At 37.6% G+C, this 26,997-nt stretch overlaps 2 protein-coding genes across 4 annotated transcripts in view; one reads left to right on the forward strand and one right to left on the reverse strand.

Moving 5' to 3' along the window:
* Positions 1 to 12,622, reverse strand: part of ASPN (asporin) — a 36,493-nt gene extending 23,871 nt beyond the window's left edge. Inside the window, exons 1-3 of one of the 2 annotated variants that reach the window (XM_027817958.3) lie at positions 12,533 to 12,622; positions 8,052 to 8,131; positions 6,924 to 7,185 (exon numbers count right to left, since the gene is read on the reverse strand). In XM_027817958.3, coding sequence (XP_027673759.1) covers positions 6,924 to 7,161 — 238 coding nt within the window. In that variant the 5' untranslated portion in view covers positions 7,162 to 7,185; positions 8,052 to 8,131; positions 12,533 to 12,622. Of the gene's footprint in view, positions 1 to 6,923; positions 7,337 to 8,051; positions 8,132 to 12,532 lie in introns of those variants that run through there. The other variant, XM_043551949.1, reaches the window with a different exon arrangement.
* The window catches only part of LOC102944498 (centromere protein P), a 316,300-nt gene that overhangs the window by 155,018 nt on the left and 134,285 nt on the right, over positions 1 to 26,997 (forward strand). The gene's annotated exons all lie outside the window — the stretch shown is intronic.

The following is a 26,997-nucleotide window of genomic DNA, read 5'->3' on the forward strand; positions in this document are numbered from 1 at the left end:
TAAATAATAATACTTAAACACATTTCTAATTCATAGATCTCAAAGTGTTTTAGAAAAACAGATAACCATTTTTTCTCCATTTCACAGATGGGTAAACTGTGACACAGAGAGGTCATACTGAGTTAGAATAGAGCTCAGCTCTCTTGACTCCCATGATGGTACTCTTCTATACAGGACATTTTAAAATAACGAGATTTATCTTCACTTGCACTTTCAGTAAAAAATAGTTTGTTAGGATTATTCAAAATAAAATGTACATATCCTCTTTGCTTGTTAAACTAAATGGTTATGATTAGAAAAGTTACAATAAAGTGGTTTCATGGGATTCAATAATTCAGTGGATTCATATTATGTATGATCAGTTTACAAGTCAAAATATGATTTTTAAAAAACTATTTGTAATGTAATCTCTACCTTTGATCTGAAATTCAAACGTAGTCCTTATTTCTCTTTGCTAACTATTGATTTATAAGGCAGAATTGAATCTGGTGTGTTCTTCCAGAGTACTTTGTGTTCTTCAGAATTAAGAGGAGTAAAAACTATTTGTCAGTAAAGTAAGTAGATATGACTTTAAATACAGAGTGGAAGTTTCGCTGAGGAGAAGTAAAGTGGGGTGTGGAGGGATTTTTCATTGGCCTTCTGCATTGCAATGAATTTCACCTTGGATGTTTAGATTTATAATTTAAAAAAATAACACATTTTAAAATCAGATCAGTCCCACTTTTTGTATTTGGCAACCTGAGTTCTGGGTTTAGTTTTGTTTTTTGCTGCTCTAGTTAATGATCTTATTGTCTTCAGCTTTGGTTGCTGGCTGTCATGAATAGACAAATTCTGAGGATTTCTAACTGTGCCTTTTTAAACTTGAGTTTGAATCCCCAAAATAATGTAAATTAACTTGAGCAATATACACTTCTTTATTAAACATAAAATGTAAGTTTAGAACAACAGCATGCAATAGGAAATATAATCTTATCCTCTGTAAAAGGCTCACTGTCAGACCTGGTTCGGCCTCCATCCCATTGCACATATATTATATGAGACAGAGGCTGCTGCCTGCAGCTGTGGACCCTCTGTTCCTCTCTTCCCACTTCCTCCCATCCAGGAACTGGAGAAAGGCCTATCAGGGAAGGATGGGAAACTAAGCAGGAACTGACAGGAGATTCCAGATAGGAGAGAATTCAGACCATGGCCTCAGGAAGGCAGTGGGGAAGAAGAGGGTATAGCACTCCTAAGGTAGAGTCCAGACAGCAGTACTTGTTCTGGGGGAGGAAGGTGTACTTAATATGGAAAGGGCTGAAATAAAGGTGGTGGTATCCCACAAGAACTCTCCCTAGTACCTGGGTTCAAGATGGCCTGTGTTTAATGGCATGTGCCATAATTGACAAATGTATAATTATTTTTAAATATAAAATCTGTTTTATGGATTCTTTTCTAAGTGTTTGAATTTAATAAAACAGTTTTGCAACCTGTAACAGGGCACCCAATTACAATTACCCTGTTACAGATTGCAAACGTTGTTTATTTTATTCAGATAATGAGGAAAACATCCATAAAAACAGGTTTTACCCTTTTTAAAAAAAATCTTTCAATAATGAGTTGACATGAACTAAAGCATAGGTGTCACACATTGTAAGGGCTTGTGTTGCAAATGAGCAGGTTTGAAGGTTAAGAGCTTTGTTCATTGGTAGAAAATGTGCTGATAGAAGGCTACAGTACAAAAGGAAGAATTTCTTCACACAACGCACAGTCAACCTGTGGAACTCTTTGCCGGAGGATGTTGTGAAGGCCAAGACTATAACAGGGATCAGAAAAGAACTAGATAAGGTCATGGAGGATAGCTCCACCTATGGCTATTAGCCAGGATGGACAGGGGTGCAAAGCCATGCTTTGAGTGTCCCTAGCCTCTGTTTGCCAGAAGCTGGGAATGGACGACAGGAGATGGCTCACTCTATGATTGCCTGTTCTGTTCATTCCCTCTGAAACACCTGGCATTGGCCACTGTCACAAGACAGGATACTGGGCTAGATGGACCACTGGTCTGACCCAGTATGGCCGTTCGTACATTCTTATGTACTGGAATATAGCTCTTAGATCTACCAATACTGTTCTTTATGGTTGTTGAACATTTAATTTAGTTTATTCTTTACTTTTGTAGTTAAAAGAGTGGTAGATTCTATTTGTTATTTAAGTGGCATGTTCTGCTCTATATCCTGTACAGAAGTCCTATGGTTTTGATAACTCTTAGGAAGAAATTGCTGTGCTGTTTTTATTTTGAGCATAAGGATCTTTATTAGTTATATGGTATTTTATTTTTTGTATTACTCTTTGGTCACTAAATATATTAATAGTGGGTTGATTAGAAAATCAGTATGGTGTTAGTCTTATTTTACTATAAATTTTTAGAGTGTTTCCTGTTAAACGAACTCTTCAGTTAAATAAAATATAAACTTAAAGAGAAATGACAAGCACATTTATGATTGTTAAGCATGGTTATATTTCTTAGAAGAATAGACCTTCAAAGGGTATAGGCATGGGTCTCTTATCTTTGGCAAGATTTTGTACTATAATATAAAGATGGATATTATGTAAGCTAAGATCTTAAAACAACAAAAACTTCAGTAAAGAAAGGTGAGTGTGTGTGTTGGTTTGTTTTGTTTTTGTGTACGCGCGCACACTGGTTTGTGAGGGCTGGATTAGGCCAGGCAGGCCCAATCAGCCATTAAGCAGCAAATGAGTGAGATGTAGGTTGAGTGGAAAGCCTTGATTAGAGGGAAGCTCACCTGAGCAGAGGTGGACTTGGGCTAGTATGAACCCAGGCAGCTGGCAGTAGCAAAGGCTGCTGAGAGGAAGGCAGTTATCACTCTCTGTTCAGTAGAGAGGGAAGTAGAGAACCCAGGGAAAGAGTAGGATCCAGGGGGCCTGACCCTGAGGGAAGGGCATACCCTGAAGTGAGCAGGATCTAGAAGGAATGCAAAGCAGGAAGCAGCCCAGGGAGTAAACACCAAGATTAGGGACTGAACAGATCTTGGCTGCACGTTGCAGGGTCCCTGGGCTGGGAACCTGGATTAGAAGGCGGGCCCAGGTTTCCCTTCCAGACACTGAGGGAGTGGCACTATGGCACAGTGAAGAGGAAGACTGCCTGAGACTGCTAGTGAGAAGGGACTTTGATAGGAAACCATATAATGACCTGGCTGGAGGGCCGAGTCATAAAGAGGAGGTTGCAGTTCCTGGAACACGAGAGGCACCACAGAGAGGGAAAAAGACGGAGTGATGGAGAGTGATCACTGGAAGAGGTGTCAGCCTGGCAGAGCTAATCCCCAGAATTGTCAGGAGGCAGGGCTGTCCCGCAGTGAGTAGAGCACCCTGTGACAACCTCATTAATATTTCTGAATTCTGATGATGTGTGGAATACTAAAATATATTTCTTTCGCTATGATTTAAATATTTGTGTGAATTCAGTTCTAGGATAGAACATTAACAGTTTTTATAAAAACTAAGCATGTGTCTGCTCCTATTTTAGTTCCCATTTCAGCAAGGTATTCTGCTCAACTATAAGCATATGAGTACTCCCATCGAAGTCAAAGGATTATTCATGCTCTTAAGATTGTTCATGTGCATAGTTACCTTTCTGAACTGGGACCTAAAAGAATGGGAATTTTGCCATTTGACTGTAATGGAAGCAGAAAAAAAAGATGTTGCCTTCATTTTAAACAGTTCTAGAAGAAAAAAGGTTTCTTCCATACCTTGTGGAAGTAATATCATTCTTAAAAGAATTTTTGATGACATTCATGTATATAACTATTTTTTAATAATGTAAGAGCATATTCTCTAGACAGCATATCAGATGTTAGAGGGAGAATATGATCAGGAAATTTACACAAGTTTCTGATTCTGGAATTTAAAAAAAATCTTGCTTTCACCAAGGCTGAGGGGAATTGTGAAGAGAGAAAGAGAGAGTGCACAGATCAGAGAGGAAGGCTGATGGGGAGGACTTGGGTGCACGGTAGATGACAGCAACATGAAGAGGGAGAGGACAGCCAGATACAGTGTGGTTCAGGAAGAGAAGGAGTGGGAAAAGGGAGGAGGAAGCACACCCAGTCTGATCCATCACGGGGAGCTTGAGAGGACAGGCGTCTTTGATAGAGCCAAGCTGCAGAGGCATGATCATATGAAGGGATCCAGGATTCTGTGAGAGCCAAGAACTGGAAGGAGCGAGATATGAAGAGGTTGTGGATGGCAGTAATCTTTTTAGGGATTGAATGGACATTCCAGAGAAAGCAAGAAAAAGGAGAAAGAAGGAGGATGGGCTTGGGGTTAAGAATTGTGGCATGAGAAGAGCAGATATGGTGGCAGAGATGGGTGTAGGAGGAGGAAAGGGTGAGAATAGAGGGAGGCCCATAGGCAAATGTCACCGGAGGTGAGGAGAGGTATCTAGATGTGGGAGGATTTGTGTTGGCAGGAGGAGTGGGCAGATCAGGATGGAAAGCGGAAGAGTAGGCAGAGCTGGCGGGAATGATAGAGGGGTGAGGATAACAAGGGAGAGGAAAATGAACCAGTGGAGGGAATGGGGAGGGGAAATTTAAAAGAAAAACCTTTTTCTTTAAGAATACCCAATTTTGTTATAAACTCCAGTTAAAACAACCTATTGGCATCCTTGAATTATATAAAGCCTAACGACAAAGACTTACACAGATAGAGACTATAGTCATTAATTATAGAGATCGTGATCCTTATGTACTATATTATATATCTATGAATCTTAGTGTTGTTCACATATTTTCCTTTGGTTAAAATGTCATCATTATGGTTATGCTATTCAGTCTTAACCTAGACAAATAACTGATATTCTTTCCATGCTCTTGCATTATAATTTTCTTGCGGTTGATTCGTGGCTTTTGTCTCTTGTCATCCTTTTCTGTTGTCATGTGATCTACCACTCTGCAAATCAACATAAGAACGTAAGAACGGCCGTACTGGGTTAGACGAAAGGTCCATCAAGCCCAGTATGCTGTCCTCTGACGGTGGCCAATGGCAGGTGCCCCAAAGGGAATGAACAGACAGATTATCACCAAGTGGTCCATGCCCTGTCACCCAATCCCAGCTTCTGGCAAACAGATGCTAGGGACACCATTCCTGCCCATCCTGGCTAATAGCCATTGATGGGCCTATCTTCCATGAATCTATCTAGCTCCCTTTTGAACCCCATTATAGTATTGGCCTTCACAACATCCTCTGGCAACGAGTTCCAGAGGTTGACAGTGCATTGCGTGAAAAAATACTTTCTTGTGTTTGTTTTAAATCTGGTACCTATTAATTTCATTTGGTGGCCCCTTGTTCTTGTATTATAAGAAGGAGTAAATAACACTTCCTTATTTACTTTCTTTATACCACTCATGATTTTATAGACGTCTATCATATCCCCCCTTAGTCGCCTCTTTTCCAAGCTGAAAAGTCCCAGTTTTATTAATCTCTCCTCATACGGAAGCCGTTCCATACCCCTAATCATGTTTGTTGCCCTTTTCTGAACCTTTTCCAATTCCAATATATCTCTTTTGAGATAGGGCAATCACATCTGCACGCAGTATTCAAGGTGTGAGCATATCATGGATTTATATAGAGGCAATATGATATTTTTCTGTATTATTATCTGTTCCTTTCCCAACATTCTGTTTGCTTTTTTGACTGCTGCTGCACATTGAGTGGATGATTTCAGAGAACTATCCACAGTGACTCCAAGATCTCTTCTTGAGTGGTAACAGCTAATTTAGACCCCATCATTTTATATGTATAGTTAGGATTATATTTTCCAATGTGCATTACTCTGCATTTATCAACATTAAATTTCATCTGCCATTTTGTTGCCCAGTCACTCAGTTTTGTGAGATCCTTTTGTAGCTCTTCGCAGTCTGCCTGGGACTTAACCATCTTGAGTAGTTTTGTATCATCTGCAAATTTTGTTACGTCACTGTTTACCCCTTTTTCCAGATCATTTATAAATATGTTAAATAGGACTGGGCCCAATACAGATCCTTGGGGGACACCACTATTTACTCTCTCACCATTCTGAAAACTGACCATTTATTCCTATCCTTTATTTCCTATATATTAACCAGTTACCGATCCATGAGAGAACCTTCCCTCTCATCCCATGACTGCTTATTTTGCTTAAGAGCCTTTGGTGAGGGACCTTTCTGAAAATCTAAATACACTATATCCACTGGATCTCCTTTGTCTGCATGCTTGTTGACCCCCTCAAAGAATTCTAGTAGATACTTTTTTAGATATAAACTTTTATGGGAGAGGGGAGTAGGGACTTCTCTAATACAAATACAAGACATTGCACATTTGATACAGGTCATAGTCTGTCCTCATATACTTTGGTACAATTTCCATTGAAATAAAGGGAATATGTGAAGGCAGAATGTGTCTCTCTGAAAATTTTAGTTCTTATGTTCTGTGGGCATTATTCTCTCATCTTTGGATCGAAATAATCTTGTTAACAGATGGGAAAGGAAATATTTGTCTAAATAAAATAGCATTTTACTATTAAGGAAATGAGTTTTATGTAGTCTAAATTGCTTACCAACTTCAACTACATTGATACAAGTCAACCCTCACACAAGGAGGTTGCACTGATTTTAATTACGATCAGTTTCTAAACTAGTATTGAACAAATCGGTATAAGTTGTGTGTGTGTAGACAAGGCCTCAGAGAGAGACCTTCATAGATGATATCCTTTGGAAATCTGACTGAAACAATCTAGTAGTAAAAAAATTAGTCTCCTTGAAAACTAATACTACTTTATCCCTCAAAACACGATTTGTTTCATAAATTCATAATTCATGGAAATGCAGAATTCACCTCTTTAAAAAATTTCCAAAGAATAATTCCCATGATAGACAGACATGCAGATTTATTCTTACCAAGGTCAGAGCAGTGGACAACTCTCATATAACACTGACATCCAAAGGGACATACTGGAAATATATCAAAAGGAACTTCTTGCAGAATTGGTCTTCTAGTTGGAAATAGAGAGTTATCATCATCATTTTCATCTTCCATATCTTGCAGCATCATATGCTTTAATGTAAAGTGTGAAGGGCCAATGAAATGTTTAGCAGAGCACAAACCCAAGAAGAGAAGCAACACATATTCTTTCATGTCTTCTCACGGAGAATAACTAATCTTAGGGGGAAAAGAACAAAATATAGCCAAAGTTAGAAAATGCAGAACTACAAATAACTTCTTCATACTTCTAGTTTAATTCATCTCTTGTAACACTCTTTGGCCAGAGCCAAAAATGATTCTTACAAAGAATAAGAATGAAGTTGCTGAATAGTTGATGCTGATGCAACAGTTAAGGAGTTTATTGAGCTCAATTAAAAGGTCTCTTGATAATGCACTGAAATAGGTTTTGAGTGTAGTACAGTGAGCTCTAGACTTATGAGACATGTTGTATGTGAGTTTTGTAGCAAAACTTGTTACAAGTTTTTAGGATATGATCCCAGTTTATTAATCCTCTGATGTCTGTTAGCATTAAATTGCAGTATGTTTTAAACAGACTTATTGTTCCTATTGCATCTAGGGGGATGGGAAATAGTTATATGAGATATAAAATGCATCCATCAGAACATTCTCTGGTCATGTCCTCAGATTTGAGGAGGAAAAAAATCTACAGTTGTAAGTTCTCAAACCCAGAATCAACTTACCTCTTGTCTTAGGTATTCAGATCTAAAGATTCGTGGTAAAAGCCCTGCACTTATTACTATTGTTGCAATGGCATATAGGGAAAGAGTTGATCTTTTATGTGACAAAGATCCAAATGGTATAGGTCTGTATTGTTTAAAATCAGAGACTTAAATTCTACCTGTAAATTAACTGTAAGCCAATGCCCATCCCTGGGAACAGAAGTAATATTTTTATTTGTGTTACAGGAGCACCTATAGGCCCAAACCCCAAGATTAGGGCCTGATTGTTCTTGGAGTACTACATGGACATAGTCATAGACAGTCTGCCCTGAAAAGCTTACAATCTAAATAGATAAGACTTACGGTTGTAACTTATGGCTGATCCCAGTACAGTCCCACGTAGTAATCCAGTGCAGAGGTCTCAAAGATGTTAATCAATTGGGCTATATCCACATCAGAGGAATAGTCAGGCATATGTAGATTAAAAAGTATTTTTTACACTACTAGTGCTATTTAGGAATCCAGAAACACTCCCAAATTTCAGACCATCTCAAAAAAATACATATATCTTACTGCAAAAGCAGGGACAGATGTTAGTTCATGATGCCTGTTAATAATATGTAATAAATAATTTCTGGGTTTACCTTGTGCCAGATTGATCTCATCCACTCCCTTGACTAATCCTTGGGAAAGCAGGGAGCCTGTACCATTCAGGCCTGAGCCTTGAATCTTCTGTGAATTAATGCCGAGGCAATTCACATCTCTTGACAATTTCCCCCAGTGCATTGCACACCATATAAATTGAACACATGGGGTGATCAAATAGAACCCTGTGAAATTGCCACTAAGGCTGATGAGCAATTGCTCAGCAATATCTTTTCATGATTCTATTTACGGTAACATTGCAACTACTGAATTATCCCAGTTAGAGTCTGTAAGCAAGTGAACAAAACATTGTGGCCAATAGTATCAGACTGAAGACTGCTCTAAAAGAATCTGCCTGGACACCTATCCTCTCTCCGAGACTGGAAGAAAGTAATCAACCATTGAAGCAAGTGCAGTCTCAGTTCCATGCCCAGTGGAAAATCATATTGACTTGGGTCAGAGAAATTGGAGAGTTCCAGATTGTTTCTCTACAGCCTTCTTAATAACCTGCCCATAAACAATAATTGTCAAGGTTGTCACTGTCTACATGAGTTCCTGAGCATGGCTAAACTGCTTGCCCAAGGAGAGCTAATACCTTTTCCCAAAGAAAACGTTAATAAACAGTCAAAGTAGTTCCAAAACCTCTTATCAGAGTTAGTTAATAACATGGGAAATGGTTCCATCTGCTAGATATGTGGCTGAAACTCCTCCAGCACATTAGAAATCTTGCAAGCAAAACTGGCAAAAATTAGACACTATGTTAGGAATATAGGAGTTGTCAGTTAGGAATATAGAAATTGCTTCTCACAGTAGACATTACCAGATGCTTCATATTAGACAATTATGGAATATGGGATAAATTTGATTTGTCCCTTCCTAACATGGATCAGCTACCATGGATGTAGCCAATGTTGTTAGAATCCAATCAGTTATGTTCGTATAGTCACAGTGAATAAGAAGCAAAAGTTCTTTGAAATAGAAGCTGTCTGGTTTAATCAGTCACCGAGAATTTTTTTGCAGTTCAAGACTTTCTAGATGCTACAGTGGAGATGAAGAAAGTGCTTTTCTCTTGTACCTTAGCCATGGCGTAGGATTTCAAAAACTCTCTCTGCTGTAATCAGTCAGACTCAGAGTATAATATTCACCACTGGCTCCTTGACTTCATCCTTACTTGCTTGCTCTCTCTCTCTCTAAACCCCTCACCACCACCCCAGTGATCTGTGAAGATAGTTTACATAAGTAGTGGAATTCAGGGGACAAAAGACCATCATATTTAGTCACTAGACTGTTAATAGAGTGGTCCTCAGCTGTGTGATAAGTCTTTCATGGAAAATTCAAACCTAACTGGGTCCACCAATCTGATTAGGTGGATCTATGAAAGAGGTACTCCAGTCCAGGAGCAAAGATAGCTTTGACTTGAAACTGAAGAAGGCAGCATGGTCTAGTTGTTTAGAACACAGAACTGAGATTCAGGAGGCCTGATTTTTGCTCTAATTGTCCACTTACTAGGATATTTAGACTTAATTTGAGGAGCTGGGTGTATCCTACGGTATTCTATGTAGAATCCAAGAGGCACTGCTGTAAACTTTGTAATGCATATCCTGTTTATAAGATAATCTTTTTTTGGGATGTAATAGAATTCTTTTGGGAAATGTTGGATGGATGTAGATCCTTGTTTAATTGCTTAATTAAATGTTTAATTGTCTGTTTATGTGTTGCTTTGGCCTATGTTAAATTCCAGTTTTGTGTTTTTGTTGTTTTACATTGTTGCTTTTAATTTACTTATATGAGACCAATGCTTTTTGTGTGTCAGGATCATTGTTCTTAATATTATTGAAACTGTGTGTAAGTATTACATTCATTATACTGGAAGTAACTTCAGAAATCCCAGGGAATATAAAAATTATTATGCTATAATGTAGGGTGGGTATCAGGAGTACCCATTCTTATTCTCTCTCTGAAATGGATGTATAAGTGACAGAAATGTCAGTGGGAAGTAGCACGTGTGTAGCAATTGGCAAATATATTCCATTTGAAATTTCAAATGTTTTTGTGGCTGTGAAACACAGTGAAGAGGTATTGAACATTTTCTGCAAAAACACTGTGATTCTTTAGCTCAGTTCTAACTTCTTTACTAATTTTTGTGTCTGCTTAAACCCCAGTAGATTAATATAAATGCTCCAAATGTTTTAATTCATCTATTTTATGAAATATTTAAATAGGTAACTTTGTAATAAAGTATGTGAAATGGGTTATTGTTGTCAAGATAATGTATACCCTCAGCAGTTCTCACACTTACTAATTGACCAGAACACTGAGGGGGAGATTGTGCCCAGATACAGCAGGAGTGGGAAAGGGTACAAGAAGTGTTTCTTCTACTTGCATCATCTGCATAGAGTCCCTATGCTTCCCTGACTTCAGAGAGTGCTCCTTCGCAGCACCTCCAGGAGGACAAGCCACCCCAAATGTATGGGTGGTGAAGTAGAGGGGGCTGTGTGCTCCAGCATCAGGCAGGAAGCTGGTGGGGTGCAGAAGGCATGCCCAGCACTTAGATGCACTGCAATCGTAGTGTTTTCCTTGCACACCCTGAAGCTCTAGAACAGTGGTCCCCAACGTGGTGCCCATTGCTATTCCCACAGAAAGGTTGGGGACCACTGCTCTAGAAGATATTGTGCCTCTACAGACTCCCCTTAGGACACAGTTGAGCCTCTATGATTTGGAATTCTAAAGGCTGTTTGTTTTATCCCAAATCTCAGATTGCCAGATAACATACAGAAGAGATTAACTCTTTTTTTTTTTTATGCATTTGTTAGTGTGGTACAGTTCTTGGTATTTCTAGAATATTACGTAAAGTTTATGATAAACTCTTAATGTTATTTTAATGTGACTAACACCATTCAGATGTAATAAAACTTGGATTAGAAATTCCTGTGTAACAGTACAGTAACTTCATAATATTAAAATAGTAAATGTGCATTACAAGAGAAAATACAATAAATCAGTTTGTGGACAGAAAGATTATTTGAAGGCCCTGGTAAGTATGCATATGTTCAAAGAAAAATATTGAAATTACTCTATGGCTAGATTCCAGCAGCAGAAAACTGTAACGTGATCATTGTTTTCTTAAGCCATGACACTGAAGGAGTTAACAGTAGAGTAATCAAGACTTAGTCCTTTTTAGAGCCATGTTTAGAAAGAGCTGCTGTTAAGGTAGTTTGATGAAGGGAGGCAAGTTTCCTAGAGCATTGTTTCTGAAAAGGAAATGTTTAAATGAGCCAGGAATAAAACATTGGTTTTGCTTGAAGACAGGCAGGGAAAATCCTTGTGCTCATTAGTATCACAAATCATTGCTCTGTGCAGAGCTTTTGTCCAAAGAAAGGCAAGATAATAGCTCTTTTGACCACTATATTTAAAAATAGTTTGGCTTCTGTTAGTCATTGTTCCTTCCCAAAAATAAATGGTTTTATATTTTAACTCTTTGTGTTTCTTTGGACTAATGCTTAAGAAAAATAAAATTAAACAACTTTCTGAATAAGAACATATAAGAAACTAAGGTATAATCTGGAAAATACAGCATTATGTTAAAGATACACAGTGCAACTATGAGAAATGCAGACTTAAATAAAATAGCTGAGATAGTGGTTTTTATTTTATTGACTTTGAATAGGTCTACTTTACTTATACCTTGAAAATTAGATGAACATTAATCTATGAGCATTTATGCTATTTTCACTTATTTAAACATCTATCCTGTTCACTATTTTATTTTTGTTTTAAAATCTTTTTTCTGTTATGCTTGATAAAATAAATTTTTCATTAAAATGACTTTTAGTAGTATATTAATTATGAGTAATGATTATAGAACAGGGCTGTGCATAGATTAAAATAACAAGGAAAGATTTATCATATTTTGCTTTAGATGTTTAGTGACAATATAAATCACTTCTTTTCTTTTTATGAGGTTGATTACTGTTTGCTAATCCAGCTAGAGCACTGTTGCTTTTACTCTTTGATTCTAAAATTTCAGTAAACTTGAAAATATTTGAACTACAAAGTATACTATGAAAAATATTTTTTACTTTATAAATCATTTAGTACTGCAAAGCACTTATTTACCTAACAGTGTTATCTTCATATAAATATGTTGCTTAATTCTGTACTGCTGTTTAAATGTGAATAGATGCAAAAATGTAACATACCTGGTAAATGTGGCAGTCCTTCCAAAAGCAGTGATAATCCACCGAAGAGGTTTATTTCAATTTTTTAAATTGTAAGTATTAACAAACTTGTTTTGAGTGCTGTGAAATTGAGAGTGGGCATTTCAAGGAAAAATTCAACTTGAAAAGTTCCTGATCTGCCTGGCACCCTGGATGATACTTGAGTAAACTGCTTCTACAGATTAGCCCATTTTAGTACTGAAGAAAGACATTAAGACTTGTTACTACTCATGTGGTTTTCATCACTGCTTGTATTACAGCCAAAACTTCTAGCTTAACTCTAGACGTCTAGTTAGAAGACTTGGTAAAACCTAAAATATAATAATGGATGGCACCTGGCCATTGGAAGTACAGTGAAGTCCATTCAAATCCATTTCTGATATGAGAACAATTTTTTAAAAATAATTTTTCAGTGCATCATTCCTTATAGAGTGTGGCATTTACCAAAATGTGAACACACATCCATTCAAAGAATAAATAGTGATGATGATCAGCAAGTTATCAAACCTATTCAAAGACTAAAGCTGTAAAATTAATACACTGCTTATCCTTTTTATGTAGTTGTATATAGATAAGACATCTTACTTATAGTAAATACCTAGCAACAGACCAAGTGTACACCAGACTTTGATTTAAAACCCTACATTATATTATTAAATACAAGGAACAAAGTGTGTGCTTTGTTTAAAACAGTAATTTTTTTTTAGCAAGTTTCAAGGTCATTAATAAAAAGAAAAGGAGTACTTGTGGCACCTTAGAGACTAACCAATTTATTTGAGCATGAGCTTTCGTGAGCTACAGCTCACTTCATCGGATGCAACCAATGAAGTGAGCTGTAGCTCACGAAAGCTCATGCTCAAATAAATTGGTTAGTCTCTAAGGTGCCACAAGTACTCCTTTTCTTTTTGCGAATACAGACTAACACGGCTGTTACTCTGAAAGGTCATTAATGAGAACATTGGAATAAATGCCTATTGCGGGAACTTGCTTATGTTAACATAACTCCAGTCTTTAGCTGCAATATGTTATAATCATGATTGGAGCTATAAGTTTAAGCTAAGTCCGTGGAAAAATAGAAATCATTTACATTATTCATACTACAGTATCCATACCAATATAGTTAGAAGCAGGGTTATATGCTGCTTACCTTTAACAGATTGTCTATTTAAAGTGATATGGCACTAACATGAGTTGCCTATACTGCTGTTTGCATCGTCAATGTAATTAATGGTTTATGTCCCTCGATTTAGGACAAATTCAGGATTTTCATTTATCCAGTTTTAGAGATATGTGACTTTGTCATTACTAATGTAAATGGCTCTTTTTATGTTACAATTCTGATAATCTTGCAAGAGGGGGAAAAAAAGATTAAAAATTCTAGTTCCTTTCCATCCTGATAAAATGTTTGGATGGCAAGGAATTATAAGTTCATGTTGATGACATGTCGAAACAGATTTGTTTCAGTAGCACTAGTTATTTTGTCTACTGTACTTTCAAGGGGGAAAAGAAGCAGAGATGCTACACTAAGATTTCCAAACTGAAGTTACTATACTAAAGAAAATAAGGCTCGTGTTGCTCACTGCATTGTTCTTTTTTGTATGTTCCAGGTTGACTAGAATAGATAGTAATACACCCTTTATGGATCAGTGTTTCCCAAATAGTGAAATTACCTTTCATTAACAATCAAATTCCCACACCAAAAGTTCAATGATACTCCTTTTAATATTTCAGATGTGTAGTTCTAGATTTCAAAATCCTATCAGCATTAGAACAAACTTCCTAAGAAAATATGTTGCCTGTATATTGAATGAGTTTGTGTGCATCCATTTACTTGAACAAATTTGGATAAAATTGCTGTAATGAGGTCTGTCTTGGCCCTTTAATAGTATAAGGGAACATTGTTGAGGTAGTAGTTTGGATAGGAGGAATATAATTGCATCTTTTTTTTTTCCTTTAATAGTGGAGGGTTGAGTAGGGTGATTCTAGCTGAAATAGTTTCAAAATTATGAAGAGACTTAAATTCTAAAATAAAATATTTTATAATCACCTTTGCAGTCAGCTGACTGCCAAATTCTGAACCTCAGACTCTCTATTTTTTTATGCAATAGTTGATGACATCACAAAAAAAGTAGTTCAGGGAATCCTAATATGGCCAACTAGGCTTTGGGAACTTAATCATGTTCTTTCAAAAATTCACAAAATCTTTTACAATTTACCATAAAACTGCATCAAAATCTAGTCCATATTTTTAATTACAAGTGAGATTGTCCGACAGTCAGACTGTTGCTTGGCTTGTTCTTAAGCAATTAACTTAATTTCAGTTAATGACATAGCAGGCTATTCATATAAAATTGGTATATTCTTTAAAACAAATGCTACTTTTAAGAACAGACTAACTTCTGATTGGATGAAGCACAAATCAAGACCAGTATATAATGCAATCAGAAGACCACTTTCTAGTGTTGAGAAGTTACATAACTGCAGCTATGGCATAGAAACTTCGATGGACACATTTATTTGTTGTGTAATAAAATCAGTGCTGTAGAATGTGGCTGTGATGACTATTTTTTCCTTTGAGAATGACTATATTTGGTTACTGGATACGTATCATTAGGAATATGTTGTCATATGTCCTTAAAACTTTCCAGTATGTTTGAATTTTGTCTTTTTTCCAAAGCTTGTATGCAAGTCTTAGTGAAAGGCAAAATAAGTTTTCATTAATGTCCACTGTTTTTAAAGGTGGTTACATTAATCATTTTCATGTAAACTCTGACTGTACATATTCTCTCTTGGAGACTAACCATAACATTTTAATAAGATGACATATTTCTTTTTTACTGAGAACCCAGTACATTTGAATGCAGTCATATGTTTTGGTTTTAGTTAAGTTCTGGGCTTTCTCAAGTTCGTCCATGCTATTTGCACTACTTGAATATGGAAAGTTTATTCTTCCACTTCTGTGGTTCATCTTGATTCTTCACTCTCTCTCTGTGTAGATGTAGTAATTATGCTTGTTTAATTTTATGTACACAACAAACATAAATTTATTGCATCAACACTTTATGTATGTGTTAATGCACTCAAACTTTTTTCTGAAAAGTTGTTTTAGCATCTGACTTTCAAACTAAAATATTTGAAACCAAAAATAAACGTGTTCTCACTTTACAGCCTGAAGCCTTTCATCTCTACGTTTAATTATCAACATGTTGAAACCAAATAGGGTATGACTAGTATCTTAAAATATGTCTGTGTATTGTGTTAGAGCACGTACATAAGAGCTGTAAACTCAAGTGTACAGTAACATGTGCCCACATGATTTTCAGACATACTGTTAACAACCAAAACAAAAATATTTTCTTCTTTAATTTTTAAGTGTTAATGAAAAGGGATAGTATTGCAGAGTGTGGTCCACTGGTTAGAGATGGACATAGGAGTCCAGAGGCCTAGGTTCTATTTTTTCTGTTGACATCCTTTCTGGGTTTAGGCAATCTACCTTAGATTCCCCAACTATAAAACGTGACTTTTAAAAGTTCTTTGACAACCTGTAGTGAAAGGCACTATGTAAATGCATTTTTGTATTACTTCTACAGAAGGTACACGATGAGCAGTGGCTGTGCAAATTGTCAACATTCCCCAACTGTAACTTGGAGAGACCAGATAAGTAGTTCAGTCTCCATGTCTACTCAGTTGTTGGCCTATCTGCTGATACTGCTTACAAACTTTCTCATTATGAGAATGTTTTTTTGTAATATGGATACCTGTCCACTATAAATGGACTGAGAACCCAATCATGCTCACATAGATAATCTAACAGTTGTAAAGATCATATCTACATGGGACAGCAATGCACACTAAAGGAGTATGATTTCTAAAATGCACTAACATGTTGCGCACTAATTTGTCTGTGTAGACCCTGCTGGTGCACACTAATAATTCCCTCATGCACTGTTTGAAACAGTACTACATTAAAGTACCAAGTAGTGCACCTTAGAAATCACATTCCATTAGTGTGCATTGCTGCACCCTGTCGACCAGCCCTGAGTAACTACATCTTGACCTGAAGTCAATTCACGGACTTAATGCTGAGAGGCTCCACAACCTGTGTCAAGCTACTGAGTCTTCCAGTTACTAGAGTCTAGGAAAAGTTTTCTGTTTTGAAACACAAAATCAAGCTGATGCTGTACTTCCTTGTTAACAAAATAAAATAATTAAAGAAGTAAAACTCTCACTTCCTAAATATATGTATGTTGTTCTTGCCGTATCTTTTTTTGGGTCAATGATATGACAGGGTAGTTGACAATGGATCTGTCTACATGAGTCTTTGCTACAGAGATATCTTGCTTTCAGTTCTAAGGGCAATATTTAAAGTTATTTTTATTTGCATTGGCTTGGAAGTTTTAAGAAAAAAAAGTCTGTCCAAACCCGTAGATACTTCCATGATTCATTGTACAACAGCAGTAAAATAGATCAAAGCCTTTGCTTTGAGTAATGTTAAAAACACTTGTTCATCAAGCTACAAGAGATGCTTAAATTCACTGTTTGACATCAACCAATTTTTCATTCTGGGGTGTGTGAGGGTGACACTTGGGGTTGTACTATATGTTCTCTTAATTAGTGTTGCATTGTTTTCCTCTTTTAAAAATAGATTAGTATGTTAGAAGCTGGCATCTCTAAACTTAAAATAGTTATAGTTTCCAGTCGATTTGTGTGAAATGTCGTCATTAAAATTACTTTTAGAAACAAGAAAATGTGAGACTTATAACTTGGCATTGTTGTAAACATCATTTATTGCAACTTGCATGTTTGTCTCCAGGTTAATGAATTTTGTCAAACCTGTTACGTGTTTTTGAAGAAGCTGTGTTTTTACATTTCTTTCAGAAGGTGAGCATGTAACATTTAGTAGGTTGACTTGTCGGATCTCTTCTAAACCAAATTTGTTGAAAGATACATGTTCTCATTATGGAAAAGTTTACATATAACTTCAGAAAATATTAATAATACACAGGAAGGAATTACCTCACTAAATTCATTCTCTGAACTCTGTTTTACAAAGCATATGAATGTTCTCACTTAGGCATGTGTTCTCAGATACAATAAAATAAATTATAGAATGCTTGGTCATGGAGAACCAATGAAGAAGAGAGTTTGGGCAGTACACTACCAGCCTAAGTGACAGAGTTCCATAAGATTAGTGCTTCTGGTTTGACATCTGCTAGATGAATAAAAGAGCAATTCAAAACTCAACAACAAGTTCCCGAAAGACATAAAAGGTATTCCTAAATCTTTTATTGGCATACATACAGACAAATTGGGGGACTGGGCCAAAAGAAATCTGATGAGATTCAACAAGGACAAGTGCAGAGTCCTGCACTTAAGATGGAAGAATCCCATGCACCGCTACAGGCTGGGGACCAACTGGCTAAACAGGAGTTCTGCAGAAAAGGACATTGGGATTACAGTGGCCAAGAAGCTGGATATGAGTCAGCAGTGTTCCCTTGTTGCCAAGAAGCCTAGTGGCATATTGGGCTGCATTAGTAGGAGCATTGCCAGCAAATCGATGGAAGTGATTATTCCCCTCTGTTCGGCACTGGTGAGGCCACATTTGGAGTATTGCGTCCAGTTTTGGGCCTCCCACTGCAGAAAGGATGTGGACAAATTGGAGAGAGTCCAGCACATGACTTATGAGGAGAGGATGAGGGAACTGGGCTTATTTAGTATGCAAAAAAAGAGTGAGGGGGGATTTGATAGCAGCCTTCAACTACCTGAAGTGGGGTTCCAAAGAGGATTGAGTTAGGCTATTCCCAGTGGTGGCAGATGACAGAACAAGGAGCGATGGTCTCAAGTTGCAGTGGGGGAGGTCTAGATTGGATATTAGGAAAAGCTATTTCACAAGGGGGTGGTGAAGCACTGGAATAGGTTACCTAGGGAGGTGGTGGAATCTCCCTCCTTAGAGGTTTTTAAGGACTGGCTTGACTAAAAGTCCTGGCTGGGATGATTTAGTTGGGGTTGGTCCTGCTTTGAGCAGAGGGTTGGACTAGATGACCTCCTGAGGTCTCTTCCAACCCTAATCTATGATTCTATGCAGGGAGGGGATGTGATCATTTGCTTAAGTGCTTTGCTGAATTAGGACCTTAGTATTAATAGACGAGTTCATTCCATTATAGTCTTAGCCTAATATTGTATGTTTCTAAAAACAGTAGTCTATAGTCAATCATTCAGATTTCCAAATTAATACTACTTTTGTCGCATACATACCACACAAGGTCTTTTGATGATCTTCAGCACACATACTCTTCTACCACAGTCTTAAGGAAAAACTACAAATCAGAGCAAGAAGAAAGGATCAAATCTAGAAATTTAATTCATATAGCTCTAACTTGCAGAATCAATTATACGGTAGCACATATAATAGTATAAGTTGTTTGATTGAAACTATGGCTTTCCGTACATGAGACTGGTAGACCTGTAAAATGTGTTCACTTTCTCCATCCGTTCCCAATACATTTTTCTTCAGCTTAAAAAATAATGGTTGAGCCCACTATAGCCTTAACAGGTATGAATCATTTAGTTCAGGTAATAGAGACTCATGATTTTAGATGCAGAGGATTCCAGGTTCGATCCCTTACAACCAATGACCACCATGGGGTGTTGCATGATAGTATTCCAGCATGTTTATAAGCTTGAGAAATGTCACAAGAGAATATAGAAAAACTTCTAGCTTTAACGGACTATATAAACGGTAACACACAATGCCAAAATAGATTGTTCGAGATCTTTGTATATTTTTATAGACTTTTTAATATAAGTATTTTAAGTTTTTGGTTTCCCTATTTTGGTCACTAGAAATGTTTGCTAGAGCAATTTTGAATGGATTTACATACTTATAAAAATGCACAAAATAATATGTTACTTTCACCACTCAATTGGCATCATTCATGTAACCTGAAAAAAACATAAATTCAGGATTACATATTAAATGTATATGTGGTCTGGAAAATAAAATTCCCTGTTGCTTTATGTAAACTATTTGGAAGCTGATGGCACATATTACTGCAGGGATAATTTCCATTTGGGTTGCTAGTAGTGATTTTAAACAGTTTTGGTGTTGGTCAGCAAGTAAATGTACAATGAGTAACCTCTGAAGAGGTGAGCGAATTATACCACTTTTATAGTATGTGAACAAATTATTCTTGTTGCAGTAAAACTGTTTCATGGTTTTCAGGATAATGAATGTGAAATGCATTATAAATACTCTGAGTAATAAACTGTCTCTTCATCCCACATAAAATAAAAACTTAAGATATCCTTTGCTCAGAAAGTGGGAGAGCAGTGGATTAAACAGACGATTTTCTGGGACTGTAAATGTTCCCCTAATGGATAATATTTGTTAACACAGTAAATTTGATAGACGCACTTTTTAAGCTATTGAGTAATAATGCAACTCAGGTACTCAAAGTAAGTGCCTGCTAAATGATGTAACAACTAATGCTTAGTTCTATGAAGAAGAAAATATCTGGGGTCGTTTTTTGCCTTGTTGTCTTTTGCAGCATTGATGTGAAATTCTTTTTATTGAGTAGGGCACTTGCGAAGATCATGTGTTCTGGTGCTCAAAGCTTATTTGGGTAATACAATGTTTGGTGATTGCCAAGAGATAACAAGTGATGTGTCCCTAAATATACTATGTATAAACCATTTTTATAGGATGGAAACTAACATGATTTTGGACAATTGGGTTCAATATTACTGATATAAATTATATTTTATTACGATGGTGGTGTCTGACAAGAGATGCTGAAAATGCTTTAGATTTGGGGGTTTTTTGGGTTTTTTTTCCAAATATGCCTCAGGGAGTTAAGCATCCAACTAACTTTCAGTGGGTGGTCAGTACCAAGCTGTTTTAGATGGATTTGAATATCCCATCTTTATTTTATTATAGTGTTAGATCTACCCCAGAGTTTACTGAAGACAAAAGGAACAAGCAAGTGTGGAGGTTTTGTTTACTTTTTTTTAATCTGAAAATATGTTAAAATGTAGCAATGACCACAAGTCAAGTTATGATTGTAGACTGAAGTGTACTTTCCCCTCCATGTATGCGACATTATTACTACTTATGACTTCAACATATAAGCTAAAAGGGCTAGTTTACACACAGTTTTTGTGCTACTTAAACTGTACTGATTTGAAACCTTTATAGCTAAAGTGGTGCAACCCCCTAGTGTAGACATAGTTATATCAGTATAAAGGTTCTTTTATTCTACCAGTGTAAATGTACTCACTGCGTATAAACACAGTAGGGGTTGTACACATTTAGCTATTTTGATTAAGAGTGTGGGATTTTTTCTTTTTTACTAAAATATTTTAAATAGTACAAAAACTTTGTGCAGACCAGGCCTAAACATCTGTCTTTAGGTGGATTAAGTTGCATGTTTCTCAAGATTATAAATTTTCCAGTCTACACCCTGCTGATCATAGTACTATATATTCTGTCAGGTTTATGGTGATTTCACTGGCTGAGACACATAGAACCTCTACAAGATTTCCCCAGTAACTACCTGTTTATTGGCATGTAATTTCTTTGTGCACTACAGAATTGCTTCTTTTTGCAGTAATGCCTACCACATCAGTGGATTTCCTGAAAGAGAATTCCCTCCCCATCCTGGTTCACTGTGGGACATATTTGATCAGATCAGCCTGGGGTAGATGACACGTGGGGTCCTCAGAAGAGAGGGACAGGCTCAGCTGCTCCAGAGCCGCCGTCTCTCACCTGTCCCCCAAATAACACATGGAGATCCCACCTGACCCTGAAGGTGATGCAGGGGAGGAAATTTCTCCACCTCTCTGTCACCCATTAACTAGCCTATGGCGGGGAAGGGAGAGTTGATTGTCTTGTGCAGTCCTCCTTCACTATGTATGAAATCAGAAGGGGTGGGCATGCAGCAGTCTTTCTGTGGTATTTGCTTCCCAGAAATCTAATGGAGCTTTAGTTTCATACACCATCTTTTCCAAGAGGCCATGAGTCTGATTGATAACAATTGATAACCAACGAGGAATTTTTCCCTTGGGGCAAGATTGCAAGGTGTATGGTGGATATTTTTCACCTTCCTTGTAGCATTCTGGAGGCTCAGTTTTAGTTTTAATGAGGAGTAAGGACAAGATTGTAAAAGCTGTACATTTATAAGTGGTAATTTTCTTGCAACTGGTGTTCAGTGTGCCTGTGAGGCTCAGAGGGATCAATTCCCAGAGGTAAATATGAGACATGGGAGATAACTAGTGGACTCTATTAGTCTGAAGGAAGAACGATAGACCTTAAATCATCACGGACTGAGACACCCTTTGTGTATCTTTGTTCCCCTTCATGTGCAGAGGGTGAAAGGATTCTGGGGAAGGCTGAATCCTAGGGGGTTAGACTAAAGGAAGCCATACTTCAAAATTGGTTGGCATAATGCTGGTTAATGTCACACTGGAACCAAGTAAAGGCCTGGTATTTGCTTCTGTTAAGGTAATGAAGTTCTGAACTTCTGCTTTAAAATCCATCATTGTATCTATGTTTGATTCCTTGTCAATGGTAAAATTATTTGATTTACGTGTTGTTTTCTCTGAATCTGCTGATACATCAGGGACACAAATATTATCTCTACTTTATAGATGTGGAGAGAGTAACTAGTGAAGAGGTTTACTCACTTACCTACAGCAATATAGTTAGTTAGTGACAGGTCTGATATTAGAATTTGAGTTCTTGGTTCCCTTAGTCTATGTTCAGACCACACTGCCTCTTTGTAAAAAGTAAGATTGATTGAAGTTGTTTCATGGATTTATGAATCTTTATGTAAATGAAAGTACCAGCTGTTGCACTATATTAAAGTGCTTATGTTAAAAGAGGAGTTCTCATGTGTTCAACATTTTCTTGTTTAATTGTCTTTTAAGTATATATTTTCTCCCAGCTGCCAGGTAGATTGTTATTGCAGTCTTGGAGGAGTTTTTATTTGTTTAATTCTTTGTACAATGCAAAAATCTCTATAAATCATCACGTATTTGTTATTCACAGTGGTCAGTGACCATCACACTCATGATTGAGTCTTTTATTTGTGCCACCCTACTGTTTGATATACTCAGTTGCACTATAAAACCAGCCAGCTTACAGGCAGGTTCAAGACTTGTGAATGGTATTTTTGTCCTCTGCTTTTCATCAAAAGAAGGTGTTTCTTTGGTTTTGTGTGTCTGTGTAAAGAAGCACAGTGAAAAAGAAATGAACTGGGTTTCGGAAGGCTAGGTTTGAAGAGTTGGAAAGGTGTATCACACAATAAATGTTAATTGCTAAAGTACAGCGCTAGGTACACAGATATACAAGCTGCAGGTGTCTACTGCATGAGCAGATGGAAATTGTCATAACAGTGAGGAGGTGTGATTACTATTACATATCCATGATGCATTTAGCCTAAGTTGCACTATGTACAATACTGGTTGTATATTTAGGAATGATTATAATAGTTTGGAAATAATTTTAAAAGTGAGTTCCCATATTCAAAAGAGCATAAAAATGGATGATTATGTCGGTCTGTGAAATAGTATTCTGGGGGGGGAAAAGGGGTTAGGATTGTAAATGGGCTTATGAACATATTAATGGATTAGAATGTCTATACCTATAACTAGTAACCTTGATGGTAGTTGTGCATATCTACACACAAGATTTCATAATTGAGGATTTAATATGTGGGGGTTTGGAAAACTGACCCAAAAGGTGTAAATATTGGTATTTCAGTACTCGTCCACCCCTTTTTTTTTTTTTTCCTTTTCTTTTCTTTTTTTTTAAGATTAGCTACTGGAGTCCTCCTTTTTCCACTTCATTTACCTGGAAGGAGAGTTGTAAGCCACAGTTTAAACAGTCTACTAGTTAAATTACAGAACTGGGGTGAAAGTCAAGCCCCACTGAAGTCTATGGCAAAACTCACATTGACTTCACTGGGGCTAGGGTTTTACCCTGGGAGCCTGGACCCCAAGATAGATATTTTCAGGTTTGTCACTAACTGTAACCTTAGACAAGGGATTCTTTACTACTGTCTTCTGGATTTAGGATCTAATAACATTGTATTTTTAATACATTAAATCTGTATTTTACTCATTTATTTATCATATTAATGTATAGACATTTCTATGGTGCTCAACATTGTAGTGTCTAAACACCTATTTTAATTTATATTAATTTCTATCCTCAAATGCCTATTCTCGACTACATTTTATGTAATACTGCTTTTTTAGAATATGGACTATTTTGAAGAGAACATTTCTATATTTCTTAAAATTATAAAATCTTAAAAATTGCTTAGATATATTTAATGGTAATCTACAAAGTAGTATTAATCTGCAAGTGTTTTCATTCCAATAGCATAATGAGTACACATACCAAAAATTGTAGGCTTTATATGTAACAACACTAGAATAAATCTATACTTCACTGTGGGAACTTTTTTTTACACGTATTTAAGAACCTGAAAGCAATTCATAGGGAAAATATATAAGAGCTGGTTTGTGTTTTCCACAGGACAGACGAGTCTTCTCAGAGAACTAATATCTGACCACAATTGTAGAAATATTGGCTGTTCAGCTGCACTGTAGAACAAAACAAAAACATCATTGTTAAAATAGAAAAAGGAGAAATAATACATTAGTCCAAGAAAAATCTGTTCTATCTTTATTTCTTTTAAAACAGTTTCCTCAAGAGCTTAGGGTTGTCTGTCCCATCAACTTTCACTTGCTAGCTTCACATGTTCCCTTTTGTTAAAAACTTTCACTGCATTTAAAGGGACACTGTCAATTTGATTTTGATTTTTACATTGACAGTATAATAAAAAGATTGTGAAAGTGCATCTTTAAATTAGTCTCTTTCATTTATCTGCTTCCTTTTTTAAAGAAACTTGACAGAGGTTTGCTTTTAACTGCTCCCATGCTGGTGTTTTTGTTGGTGTTTTGCACCAATCCAAGAGCAAGCATAGGCCAAAAGCACTAATAACAGACATGCTTAGTGTGACGGGGCCTCTACTCACTGTAGGTATGGCGTCTCCTTCTGGCCGTTCTGGGGAATAGCTCACCGGATTGACACCTTTTCCTGCACTTGCATGCCATTCTTCCGCCTCTGTCTGCTGCCCCTCTCTTGCTCCAGAAGCTGTTGCAATCTCTTCATGACTTAGCCCTCCAGCTAGGTCACCATTGTGGTTTCCCATTCTGGCGGAGGTGGAAAGTCTCTTCTCACAAATAGGTTCAGGCAGTCTTCCTACTCACTGCCTTGCCAGTGCCACTTTTCCAGTGGCTGGTTGGGGAAATGGGCCCACCCTTTACTCCAGGTTCAGGCTCAGGGACCCTCTAGTCAGCAGTCAGTCTGTTGTACCCTGTACCTTGCTGCATTTCTCTGAGCCCTTTCCTAACCTCCTGACTCTTCCCTCCTTCTCTGGGTCTACCAGCTTCACCACTCCTTCCTCCCAGACAGTAACTGCAGGCTATGTGCCTCTGCAGCCTCAAACACTCCTCCCCCTGCCCGGGAGTGTCTGCTCCCTGGCTTTATGGAAGTCCCATTTGTTCCTGTACAGGTGAGCTCCTAATTAGGGCGTTTCTCTCAGCCTTAATTCCCTCCAGTTTGATGCCTAATTGGCCCCTCTGGCCTGCCTTAACCCCTTCAGGGCAAGTGTGGGGAGGACGCCCCATCACGTGTGGGAGCAGAACATCCTACCCTTACCCTCACCAGCTAGTGTACTTCTTCATCCCTAGGTCTCATACAGAGAAGAATCCCCCTTCACCGATTCCTGGCTACCTGGGTCTTGTGTAGAAGATCCTGGGGAGGGAAGACTTTTTTCCTTAGTGTCTGCTGCTGATTCCTGTGCCGAAGAGAGGGATCTTGAAAAGTGAAGAACACATTTCTCTGTGTCATCAGTCTCCTTTACATGCTCCTTAGCCCTTGTGGAGCAATTCTGTGAAAATCACTTCACCTTTCTGTCCCCTGTTGGATTACAGTGTCTCTCATGGCACGGCCCATTAGAGAAGAAAGAGAGTAGAGACATCCTCCCAATTTCTTTTCTCTCTGGCTCTCTGTTGTTGAGGGAGATAATCTACACTTAGCTCCTTTGTTCACCTCTCAAGTGTCTGCAGGACACTCACAATTTCTCACAATTGTTAAAAAGCTTTTAAATTTAGAAATTAATTTTAAAGAATTTTCTGTTTCATCACTTCCAAATTAACTCTGAAATATAATCAGTTGCACTGCTAAATGCATTTTCAGAATGATCGGGAAAGAGCGTGCACATGGTCCCCAGAAAAGTGCATGAAAATACCTTGGCAATTTTTTGTACATGTCTTTGGGCATTGAAGACGCTCCAGCTGTTGTAGACCACAGCATTTTTTCATTGACCGACAAAGGCTAGCAAGAGTAAATCACTGTAGTGCTTCCTTTCTTTTACCGCCTACCTACTGAACATAAGAGTAAGTCCAAGATCCTGGTATAGATATTCAAAAATGGACTAGACCTGGACTATCTCAAAGACAGATTTCCCTTCTAGCCAGGACCACCTAAGAAAGTTGTGATCCGCAGCCAAGATGGAGCGCTCAAAGCCAGGGTTGAAAATAGTGAAAACTGGAGACAGACAGCCTCTCAATGACTGATCTTTTGCTGTGAGATTCCCTTTCACAAAATGATCACAACTCTTATCCACGTCAGGACAAATAGCAGTAAACCTTTCCTTGGCCACATTTTTCCTGTGGATCAGATCTCAGTGGTCTACATTCTACAAGTAATAAAGTTAAATCCTGATCCTGGAAAAGGGAGAGAAGAGACAGTTCAGATTTACCACAGATATTTATTAGTAATAATATTATTTATTATTTGTATACCATAGAGCTAAGGAGTCCTAATCGTGGACCAGGAGTCCATTGTATTAGGAGCTGTACAAACACAGAACAAAAAGATGGTCCCTGCCCCCAAGGAGCTTACAATCTAAGTTTAAGACAAGAAGCTGAAGATAGATATACACACACACACACACACACACACACACACACAGTGTGCAAGGAAACAATGAGACAACGTTGGTCAACACAATATCCAGTAGTCTCAGCACACCAGCAGCCAAATCATTGTTAATTTTTTGTAGGCATCATGGCAAAGGAGAGTTTTGAGGAGAGATTTCAGGGTGGATAATGAGATAACTGCAGATGTTTACGGGGCGCGCCTCACCAGCGTGGGGGGTAGCATGGGAGAAAGTACGAAGGTAGTTTGTTGGAAAATTTAAAAGAGGGCAGTGGAGGCTGGCATCATGGGCTGATTGGAGACAAAGTCGACATGTCAATAGTGAACAGGAGATGATAGGCAGGGTGGTGATCAGCAGTGAACGGCCTGGACAGTGAATAAAAACCGCTTATGATTAATGAGATAGATAACGGGGAGCCAACAGAGGGATGCAAAG

This window comes from Chelonia mydas, chromosome 7 (genome assembly GCF_015237465.2).
Source record: "Chelonia mydas isolate rCheMyd1 chromosome 7, rCheMyd1.pri.v2, whole genome shotgun sequence".
NCBI classification, from domain to species: domain Eukaryota; kingdom Metazoa; phylum Chordata; order Testudines; family Cheloniidae; genus Chelonia; species Chelonia mydas.